This window comes from Schistocerca nitens, chromosome 5 (genome assembly GCF_023898315.1).
Source record: "Schistocerca nitens isolate TAMUIC-IGC-003100 chromosome 5, iqSchNite1.1, whole genome shotgun sequence".
Lineage (NCBI taxonomy): Eukaryota > Metazoa > Arthropoda > Insecta > Orthoptera > Acrididae > Schistocerca > Schistocerca nitens.
This window is the reverse complement of record NC_064618.1, coordinates 230210835-230223139: the sequence shown is the minus strand read 5'-3', so window position 1 is coordinate 230223139 and position 12305 is coordinate 230210835. Positions and strand designations below refer to the sequence as shown.

The 12305-nt window shown below is 41.7% G+C and overlaps 1 protein-coding gene across 1 annotated transcript in view; it reads left to right on the top strand.

Moving 5' to 3' along the window:
• Positions 1 to 12305, top strand: part of LOC126260357 (acyl-CoA Delta-9 desaturase-like) — a 137364-nt gene that overhangs the window by 96573 nt on the left and 28486 nt on the right. Inside the window, exon 5 of the mRNA XM_049957684.1 lies at positions 5060 to 5245. Within this exon, the coding sequence (XP_049813641.1) occupies positions 5060 to 5245 (186 nt within the window). The remainder of the gene's footprint in view (positions 1 to 5059; positions 5246 to 12305) is intronic.

Genomic DNA, 12305 nt, shown 5'->3' with positions numbered 1-12305 from the left:
ATACTGTCGTCAGGTATTGACTTATTTCACGACTATGTACAGCATGTTAACTTCGGCTGATAGTAATTTATTTTTGGTATGCAGCCAACTTTACCAAACTGACAGTACTTTGTGAGGTAGCCACTGTTGTCTATTGTGTTACTGTCTTTTGTACTTTCCTCTAATTCGTGCGGTTCATTTTCCTTGTAATAAGTATACGTAACTGTTGCAATGAGGATTTTATTAAACATATCAGTACATAAGACGATTTCCGATTCGATTGCAAACAGCATTTAAGACGTGTTTACTTCCGTGCAGGATATCTGTTTTCACGGAAACGTGAAGTACAGGTTAAGGTGCCTGCACTGCGGAAGGCCGGCGGGGTTTTCGACCTCGTCTCTCCTCCCCCCCTCCAACTCCTCACGGGCTGTTGATCCGCTGTTGTTCAAAAAATGGTTCAAATGGCTCTGAGCACTATGGGATTTAACTTCTGAGGTCATCAGTCCCCTAGAACTTAGAACTACTTAAGCCTAACTAACCTAAGGACATCACACACATCCATGCCCGAGGCAGGATTCGAACCTGCGACCGTAGCGGTCGCGCGGTTCCAGACTGTAGCGCGTAGAACCGCTCGGCCACTTCGGCCGGCGCTGTTGTTAAAGCTAAGCTCCCTTCCTCCGCTTCCCGTCCACAACCCTCTATGGCAATCGGCCAGCTAACAGTTACTACACTATACCATCGGTTATCCTAAGAAACAAGAAAAAAATACAATTAGAATTCTTCCGAATTACTGTAGACAATCATTAGAAGAACTACTAAGAGGGCTGAACAGACTGTAAAGTGTGGGGAAAAATGGGCAGTATCACGTCAGTCGGAAGACTAATGACTGAAAACACAAATGGAATGTCTACCAAGTACGCTTCAGAAGGAATTTCTGAATGTGTTGTATAATCTTCAGTCTATGTCACATGTTATATCCTCACTGCCACGTATAGCAAAGGACTTGCAAATTAATAATAAGCATTGCCGTTCAACGTACTGATTAATGGATATCTCAGAAAAAAATTGGAAGTGTATTTAAGAGTCATAACAGACGTTGTAGATGCGGCGCGTACGGTAATAAAACAGGTTTTTACGTCACGGAGCAGGACTCATTGAGCTTACGCCAAGCGGCGCCTCTGACGTCAAGCTGGAAACCTGGAATGCCGTTGACCTAACTGAATATTACCGCAGCTGTACTGGTTCCGCCGCCCGAGTTGTGCGGTGAGCGTCTGTGACAGCGAAAGCGTTCCGCCCCGACTTGTCCTGCCGTGTTTATGGCCCTGAGACATCTCTAGCTTTCGGTGGCGCCTTCAGCGCCACGGAAGTACTTTAAAATAGGTTCATTAGTGGACAGCGCGACGCCGGTAGGAGCTTGGCGACCGGAACGTTAGTCAGTAAAGCCTTTATGTTCTGTGTACGTAACTGGTGTCCGGAAGAATGTTGCTATGCTTTTAAGGTAGAGGAATGTCTACTCCCTTTTTAGACGCGCTTCCTCACATATCCGAAATGATTAACATACTTAGTAAAATACCAACATTTCTCAAATATATTACTCTATTTTTAATTTTCGTCTGTCTGCCACGTACACTCATGCTCATAAATTAAGGATAATTGCAGAATGTGGTGCCACACAACGTGGCACAACACAAAACTGGCGCTGATAGCATAGGCACATAGGGAACACATACGACACAGATCTGTAAGTCCACGGTATTGGTGATAAGTTGAGAAAACCGTCCCGAAACAAATGCGTTACAAAACGCCACTCTTTGCTGCTCATGTACCCCGACATCAATATGGGATATGATCACCATGCACACATGCACAGGCCACACAACGGGTTGGCATACTCTGTATCAGGTGGTCGAGCAGCTGCTGGGTCGTAGCCTACCATTCTTGCACCAGTGCCTGTCGGAGCTCCTCAAGTGTCCTAAGGGTTTGAAGACGTGCAGCGATACGTCGACCGAGAGCATCCCAGACGTGCGCGATGTGGTTTAGGTCTGGAGAACAGGCAGGCCACTCCATTCGCCTGATATCTTCTATTTCAAGGTACTCCTCCACGATGGCAGCTCGGTGGGGCCGTGCGTTATCATCCATCAGGAGGAAAGTGGGACGCACTGCACCCCTGAAAAGGCGGAAATACTGGTGTAAAATGACGTCCCGATACACATGTAACATGACCTGTTACAGTTCCTCTTTCAAAGACATGCAGGAGTGTACGTGCACCAATCATAATCCCACCCCACACCATCAAACCACGACCTCCTAACAGGTCCCTTTCAAAGACGTTAAGGGGTTGGTATCTGGTTCCTCGTTCACGCCATATGAAAACCCGGCGAGAATCACTGTTCAGACTATACCTGGACTCGTCCGTGAACATAACCTGGGACCACTGTTCCAATGACCATGTACTGTGTTCTTGACACCAGGCTTTACGAGCTCTCCTGTGACCAGGGGTCAGTGGAATGCACCTTGCAGGTCTCCGGGCGAATAAACCATGTATGTTCAGTCGTCTGTGGACTGTGTGTCTGGAGACAACTGTTCCAGTGGCTGCGGTAAGGTCCCGAGCAAGGCTACCTGCAGTACTCCGTGGCCGTCTGCGGACGTTGATGGTGAATTATCGGTCTTCTTGTGGTGTTGTACACTGTGGACGTGCGTACTGTAGCTCCTGGGCACGTTCCTGTCAGCTGGAATCGTTGCCACAATCTTGAGATCACACTTTGTGGCACACGGAGGGCCCATGCTACGACCTGCTGTGTTTGACCAGCCTCCAGTCGCCCTGATATTCTACCCCTCACAACGTCATGCGCCGCATGGTCATACCCCGAGGTGATTTAATCCCGCAAACCGCCCACCAGAGCGTTGTTTCACCATGTATCAGTATTATCCTTAATCTATGAGTACGAGTGTACATCGCTGTGGCCATCAGTGTAGTGTACGCAGCAGAAATATTTCAATAGCATTCATTTATCAAAAGCGTAGTGACGTCTGTTCACAAGCTCTAGTGAAAAAGTCTTCCAGAAAACCGTCCCGAAAAACTGAGACACGTACCGCGCGATTAATTACAAGTTATCATTTCTGTGAAATTTCAACATCCCTTGGGAGTTATAGTATATTTACACTTTGCACTACGATGCATCTGACCGAGATACCGGTTATTTTTTATCTTAAATTCTGTCATAAAACAGTAAAATGTAGATACAATTGTCGGTATAATGAATCTTATACATTATTCTGACATTTTTACTGTTCAAATAGGAAAGCATTATCTTTTAATTCGTTCACGATTTGAAAGCAAACCAGGCGCCCTTCTATTTCTTAATCATACTTCATTTATCTAATATGTCATCATCGTTCATGTTATTGTGTCAGAGCTTTTAAAGAAACTGTATTAACAAGTTTTCTCTTCAAAAGTTTTCGTAGTATCAAGAGTTATCCCCCGTTGTCTCTTGGATTATAGGCCGAGTTCCTTGCAGTTAACTAAAGTAGCGCCGAATACTATTCAAAAGTGATTTCAAGATCTGCTTGATACTGACGTTTATTTCCACTTATTCGTCGCTATCAATCCTCCTACTTCGAACATAATAAACCATGCGCTATATAAATCATTCTTTCCTGTAATCTTAGCAATTTTCTGTATTCAAAGTTGTGACTCGTAATCCTGCATTCGAAAGATTAAAACTATTGTGCAAATGTCTTAAAGAAATCGGATCGGGAACATAATATTGGCGGCAGTTTCATTAAATCAGCTAACTCTGGACGTTATTCAAGTCTGTTTATAGCTTATGCTGTGTTATCGAACGTGTTTGGCGCCTTGGTGAGTATCAAAATTAGGTTAACCAACTACAAATATACTTTTAGGACTCAGGTTTGTTTTTGTTTTTGCGGTGAAAAATATATTTTCCGTAATGACTGGTTGTACATTTAATAGATCACCTACAAGTGTCGAAGAATATGAAAGAGAACCAGTAGGTGAGAAGGAAGTGTGATAGCGTTTTAGACTCTCCCTAATGTTATTCATTCTGTACATACAGAACTTTGGAATGGGAATTAAAGTTCACGGACAATAAACAAAAAAAAATTGCAGTTTTCCGATGACGTAATTCTATCAGAGATAACAAAACGCTTGAAAGAGCAATTGAATGGAATCGATACTGTCCTGAAAAGGGATTATAAAATGACTATCAACAAATGTAAAACAAGAGTAATGGAATGTAATTGAATTAGATCAGGTGATACTGACATAATTAGATCAGGAAGTGAGATACTAAAAGTACCCCACGTATTTTTTTATGTGGACAGCAAGACGTAAAGAGTATATATAAAAACAATGGCAGCAGGAAGAAAATCGTTTCTAAAAAAGAGGAGTTTGTTAACATGGAAGTCTTGTCCAAAGGCGTTTGTGTGAAGTGTAGCCCTGTACGGAAGTGGAACGTAGGCGATAAGCAGTTCAGAAAGTGAAAGTGGAAGCTTTTGAAATGTGATGCTACAGAAAAATGCTGAAGATTAGGTGGGTAGATAGGGTAACTAACGAGAAGATACTCAATATAACTAGGGAGAAAAGAAATTTGTGGCATAACTTGACTAAAAGAAGGGATCTGTTGATAGAGCACATTCTCAGATGTAAAGAAATCGCTAATTTGGTAATGGAGGGAAAATGTGGGTGAGAGGAGGGAGGGGGATGGGTAAAATTGTAGATGGAGACCAAGGAATGAATATTACAAGCAGGCTTAAATGGATGTTAGCTGTAGTACTTATTCAGAAGTGTAGAGGTTAGCACAGGTTAGTAAAGTGTGCACAGCTGCATCAAATCAGTCGTATCACTGAAGACCATGACAGACTCACTCGTCATTTAAAGCATGTTATTTGATTCATAAATTGTCCTGCTAATTTTATTCATATTTGTGTGGAACCATTTGAACTCCACTTCGTCTGATGAGGCGTAGGCTACGAAATGGGTTGCCGATTCTCTGACGAACCTCTCAAGCGTAATGATCTCAAAGTTGTTTCTGATTTATACGACGTTATCCTGTTGCAGGTACTATAAGACGCTGTACGCGATATTCTCCATCATGCTGCCCGTGGTCGTGCCGATCTACGCGTGGAACGAGCAGCCGTGGATTTCTCTGATGCTGTGCTACTTCACCAGAGCCATCCTAACCCTCAACATCACGTGGCTCGTCAACAGCTGGGCACACCTCTATGGCACCAGGCCGTATAACAAGTGAGTCTGCATGCAGGTAGCTACCTAGCAGACTGGTCCAACCAGCTCCATAACGTAACATGCTACAAAGAGAACATGTCGTATTCTTTCTTTTAAAGCCGTGAGTAATTGCGCGTGCCAAATGGAAAATACTACAGTTGTTTGTCAGACATTAAGCTCGTCAGATTCAAGATGTTCTGGCACGATAGCAGCATGTAAAGTAAGTTATACGCTGACACAAAGCAGTAATAATACACCGTTGCGTTATTTCTGTTTTTCTTCTCCCTTGTATAATTGCCTTACATAAATTTCGCGCGTCTCCTTCCCAGACCTCAAGATAATTACTGTATATAAAAATCTACATGACTACTTCTACAAATGTTATATAGTGCAAGGTCATGTGTATTGAACTATTTCCGCACATAAAAGAAAATTGTTATTTTTACTGAAATATTTTTTTAACTTAGCTTGTTCATTGTGGTCTACTGCTAATGTTCGTATTTTCATAATATTTTAATTTCTTGTATTAATCAACGCGATGAGCCTTTTACTTTTGTTCATTAATAAGCAGCTCGATGGAAGGCATGTGTCACTATCAAAAGAGCAATTAATGACTGGCCACTGGAGAGTAAAACTTAAGGATGGAAACAACTTTGACATGATGTGTCGCTGCAGAGTTGCATAGCTCGATGAATCTTGGACCATACATAGAAAGAACTTCTGCAGTGTAATGCGGAAGTTAACTGAAAGATATAACCAATGAGACGAACAGAAATGAAGCCTAACATTATGAGGAGCGAGACAGCCGTCTTAAGGTAATTTATTAAATAAAAAATTTTATGTAATAAAACGTTTAATAGCTGGACCGCACTTTTCATTGTACAATTAAACTATAATGACTAGTTTTGGTTGCTTTCTAGAACCATATTCAGAATGTTCAAATTGTGAAAAGACTTGAAAATGCATTGAAAAGCATCAGCATTAGTTAGAGTCATGAAATGACACGCGCTCGTGCTTTGGGCCAATAAGAATAGGAGACTATGTTGTTCAAATCATCATCGAGGGCTAGTTTGTAAATTATAATCTTGCAAGATGCACGTAATAAGGAAGGAAAAAGGCCAACTACATTAGTAAAAATTGCATCAAACACAACTGCTTTTTTCCTGCTTTATTACGTGCTTCTTGTGAGATTGTTGTTTACAGCCTATCTCTCTCTCTCGATGAAGCTTTGAACTACATACTGTCCTAGTCTTGTTGGCCCACAATACGAATAAGTATCATCGCATGACTGTAGCTAATGATGATATTTTTCATTGCTTATTCAACTCATTTTTTCTATTTGGAAGATGTGAAGGTTGTTGTAGAATGTAACCGAAACTAGTCATCAATGTGTAATGAAAATTGCTCTTTCTAGCCATAAATAGTTTTCTACATTGAAATAAATTATTTAAGAAATGAAATTTTTATTCGAAGATCACAATCACAATCAAGTCACCACGATTCATGCCGGCCCCCAGGACATTACAAATGGCGGAACACGTTTCTTAAGCGTCTGAGTCCCAACGAAATGAAGAACATATACTTTTAAAGTTTTTGAGAAGATTAACCGTTATCATCATAGTAACCAAAAAATACAAGAAGAAATCAGCCAAAATTAAACACTCAATTGTTTTAAGGAGGTGGTTTCATTTTGGAATATAATTTCAGAATGTTTCATAAAGTTAACATTCATTATCACAGTAAGCAGCGGATACAAGAAGTAACTGCAGAAAGTAAAGAATGAGCTGTTTTAAGGAGATTGTTTGACTTTGTAATTACTAGGACATACTGTTTTCTACCACCAGTCATTTCACGTGATAAATTTGAAAGCTAATTCGCATTTTTACTAGCCACAATACTACATCACGATATACAGGACATAGAACCCCGTCTGAGGCCTGTGATCATTTTTGTGGTAATAATTGGCAACCAGTGCTGTACAATCGCAATTAAGTCATGAGATGTTCAATTGACTCTTTTATTACAACATGCTACGCGTTTCGGGGTTACACCCATCTTCAGACATCACAAACTTCAGCTCCTTCCCAACCAACCAGGCGTACAGCCTTGACAACTCAAAGAAAGTGTCGAATAACATGACTATAACTGCGACACAAGCTGCCTTGAAGCAGAGCGTATACCTCAAGACTGCTTGTGTCGCAGTTATAGTCATGTTATTCGACACTTTCTTTGAGTTGTCAAGGCTGTACGCCTGGTTGGTTGGGAAGGAGCTGAAGTTTGTGACGTCTGAAGATAGGTGTAATCCCGAAACGCGAAGCATGTTCTAACGAAAGAGTCAATTGAACATCTCAGGACTTTATTGCGATTGTACAGCATTGGTTGCCAATTATTAACTACATCACGAAACATCCGTGAAATCATGATACCTCAAACAAATTATTATTCCATATAACAAGCGAAAATGGACCTAAAATTTAATAAATCTTGTATCAAAACAAAGTACTGCTCCAGTGGTTTTATTTCGAAGCCGCTCACAGAAGCAGTAGTACAAACTCAAATTTACGTTACAGTAGCTGTACATATATTTTCTTTCACCGTCAGTGATCTCCTCAATACGGCCACTATAAAAAAGAAACCACATTTCACAAGCTCAGGAAATCATTCAGCACAATCTTTGCACCGATTATTGCTTTGAACGCTGTGACTGTTACAATGCGCTTCATTCGTAGAAGTTCCCCAGAGTACCACTAGATGTACCGAGCATCTGTCATTTCATGCTAAAGCTAAAGGCACTGGTACACAAAAAATTAATAAAATGGTGGTTTCAGGCAGCAACCACTGGTACTCAAAGGGTTAAGGTTGCGTGTGGTCACCACAGACTGAATGCATGCTCTGTAACGTGCTGCCCCGCTGGCCACAAGATTGGTAACAAGTTCTTGTGATAGGGCGTTCCATTCCTCCATCAGTGCGGTTGACAAATGCTGAATAGTCGTTGGTGCATGTGGATGTGCTGCAGAATGTCTTCCCAATGTTGGAAGTAGCATTATATGGCGAATGGTGTGAACACTTAATCCACCGAGAAACATTGTCCAACATGATCGTTTTGATGATCCAGGTATTATGGTGTGGCGGGGCGTAATGTTTCTTGCAAGTACTGACGTCCACATCTTTGAACACGGTGCACCCACCGGTCAGTGTCGTAGTCACACTGTGCGACTTCCCTATGTGCGTCTTTTAAGAAGTGTATTCGACGCTGATGTCATTTTTATGGATGCCACTGCGCGATAGCATCGAACTGTGAAGGTGGAAGAGCTTTTGCAACGAGAGAATATCCGGCGAATGGACTCGCCTGCCCGTACCCCTGACTTGTATCCCATCGAACACGTGTGTGATGCGTTAGCTAGACGCACCACGTCCACCAACACCAACGGCCATCCAGCAGTTGTCAATCACATAAATCGCGGTGACTTCTGTGTAATTATTGTCTTTGAATAAAAGTGACATTTCTGTTTGTTTCATCACACATTTCTTTCCGTTACTTTTGTACTATAATGTATTAGTTCTTTCTACGTATAATCCAAGTTTCAGCAAGCCAAGTCACTTCCCAGTGACGTTTTATGTGAAAGTTGATTCGTCCTTAAATTGTGCACACAACTTTATGAATATAACTGTTCTGATTCCTTTAAAAAAGCCTATCCAGTCTTGTCTTGAGCTTCAGCAACGTCATTATTCTAAACGCAGATGTCGACATGAATGCAGAAGAACCAATTGGAGACACCTTCCTCATGATGGATGGCTGATCAAAAACTAACCAATATATTTTGGCTGCAACGTACGACGGGCGTCCATGCAAAAATAAATACTACTTAAGTGTTTAGGGTAAACCCTCTTTATTTTTCGATGTAGTCTCCTTTTAGACTTATACACTTTGTCCAACGCTGTTTTAATTTGTTGATCCCTTCCGAATAATACGAATTGTCCAAGTCTGCAAAACAGCTATTAGTTGCTGCAATCACCTCCTCGTTTGAATAAAATCTTTGTCCCGCCAGCCATTTCTTCAAATTGGGGATCAAATAGTAGTTCGAGGGAGCCAAGTATAGGGAATAGGGGTGATATGAAACTAGTTGGAATCCTATTTCCATTAATTTTGCGACCACAACTGCTGAGGTGTGTGCTGGTGCATTGTTGTGATGGAAAAGGAGTTTTTTGATGTCCAATAGCCGGCGTTTTTCTTGCAGCTCGGTTTTTAAACGGTCCAATAACGATGAATAATATGCACCTGTAATAGTAGATGAGGATTATCCTTTGCGAGTCCCAAAGAACAGTCACCAGAACCTTTTCGGCCGAAGGAATGATCTTCGCCTTTTTTGGTGCAAATTCTCCCTTGGTAACCCATTGTTTAGATTGCTCTTTGGTCTCAGGAGTATAGTAATGTATCCATGTTTCATCCAAAGTGACGAAATGACGCTTAAAGTCGTGCGGGTTCTTCCTGAACATCTGCAAAACATCCTTGCAACACTTCACACGATTCCGTTTTTGCTCAAGCGTGAGCAATCGCGAAAACCATCTTGCGGATAGCTTTCTCATGTCCAAATGTTTATGCAAAATATTATGTATCCATTCATTTGGGATACCCACAGCACTAGCACCTTAACTCTTCTGTCATCCATCACCATATCATGGATTTTATCAATGATTTCTGGAATCGTAACCTCCACAGGGCGTCCAAAACGTTCAGCGTCACTTGTGCCCATATGGCCACTCCGAAAATTTACAAACCACTTATAAACGGTTCTAATCGAAGGTGCAGAGTCATCGTAATGTTTGGTTCAAATGGCTCTGAGCACTATGGGACTCAACTTCTGAGGTCATCAGTCCCCTAGAACTTAGAACTACTTAAACCTAACTAACCTAAGGTCGCGCGGTTCCAGACTGTAGCGCCTAGAACCGCTCGGCCATTCTGGCCGGCACCGTAATGTTTATCAAGCTTCTCTTTAGTCTCCGGAGGCCTTTCATAATGTAATGTTTAATCACCACACGAAATTCTTTTTCGTCCATTTTTTGACAACCACTCGACTCCCTTGATTCACACGAATGCCAAACACAAAGAAATAGACCAATATGGCTGAATCTTGGTGTGCGTTCTTTCCGAAGATGCTACTAACTGAACATGACCTCGATACGCGCCGGTGGTGCCATCTCTCGGACTTTGCACGGACTTTTCAAATCACTGTCATTTTGGAGATTATATCTTTTGTACCTAGGCTTTTGTTGTTCCTTCTTTCTCGATGACAGCATCCTCTGTTACGGAATTGTTATCACGTCATTAACACCTCAGTAAAAGAAAAAGTAAATTGCTGTCTAAATACTCGTTGAACTCCACAAAAACTATCCTTTCACGTCCGTAAAAACACAGAATGTTACGTTCGGGTGGTTACACGCTGTGTACTTTATATACAGCAAGAACAACGGGTGCGTTTCCCGATAAATGTAGTGCAGTGAGAGTTCAAATGCCTTTCTTATTGTGAACGCTGTTTTTTACGTTGTTGATAAACATGTAGCCTTATTCAGTTACATATTATCCCCTTGCATAATTTCTTTTTTTGATAAGAAACTAATAGCATTGAATTTCAGAATGGTAGGGGCGAAAGAAGGAACCACATTTAGGACAATTTTTTGGCGTTCAGCAGGTCGTTCTAAAGTGACTAGAAAAGAAATGAGCAGGAAGAGAAGTGTAGCGAAGGAGCAGCAAGTGATTCTCGACGAGAAAGCGTGCCCGTTCTTCACGCCGACAAAAGTCAGTAAATGTGCGGAGTCATTCTTTCGCGTCGATACGGTTCCGCGCAGTTATCAAGTAACCCTTTTACCTTCGTCCACTTTTCTCTATTGTATTAAATAACAGAGCTCCCTTTGAAACCCATGGTAACAACACATTTTAGAAATTCACGAAGTGCTTGCGTAACGCTTCTACCAACTTTCATATGCCCAGGATTTGTAATTCTTTACTTTCATCGCTATTATTCTCCATGACTTTCTCTTTTGCAGTCACAAGTCTCTTATGTTTCACTTAGTCCTGTTACATTTTCCTCCAATTTTACGGCTGCTGTGAATTCTTAATAGCCGGTCAGTGTGGCCGAGCGGTTCTAGGCGCTTCAGTCTGGACCGCGCGACCGCTACGGTCGCAGGTTCGAATCCTGCCTCGGGCATGGATGTGTGTAATGTCCTTAGGTTAGTTAGGTTTAAGTAGTTCTAAGTTCTAGGGGACTGATGACCTCAGATGTTAAGTCCCATGGTGCTCAGAGCCATTTGAACCTTCTTCTTCTTCTTTTTTTTAATCCTTAATAGGTTACCCGTAGGCTTATATCTTTTTGTGCATTTAATACTTCTTAATAGCTAAAGAAACCGTTTTTCTCCGACCGCAGATAATTACTTTATAGAGTAGTTGTCTACCATGAAGTCTATGAGCATACAATGTACTGTGATCCATAAGACTTCCCACTGGCGGAGACACCTAAGACTGTTTCCGTGCTTCTACACGGTGATATGCTCTATTTATTAACCTACTGCCAAATAAAAGTTTGTAAATTCTTGTAATAAATCGGAATTCCAGAATTATTGGAGAGCGATGCGCAGAACTGCTGAAAGAAATATGTCCAACAGTGATACAGTCGCAATCGAGAGCTTTCCACAGTAGCGTGTAGCACCACTTTTCGTCGTGATGATAGCGGCGACGTATTGACACGTGGCAACGAAAGCTTTCAGCAACCATCAAAACTCAGTACAACTGCGGTCAATCGAATTGGGAGTCGTACAAGTACGTTCATGTCTATGCTGACACAATTCTAATGTGACGTGTTGGTGCACCCTCACACAGAGAACATGAAGATCCTAGTTCCTCTAGCGCACCAACGCCTATACGTCAATAACGTGCCTGAACAATGTTCTTTTAACAAGTGCTGTGGTTTCCGACCAAAGTGTTCCGCGACTCTAAAGTCTAAGCTACCCTCACGCAAAACAAATTTGACCAGTAGGCGTCACGAGACACGGAGCCAATGGTAGAAAAGGAGGTGAAGACTATTGT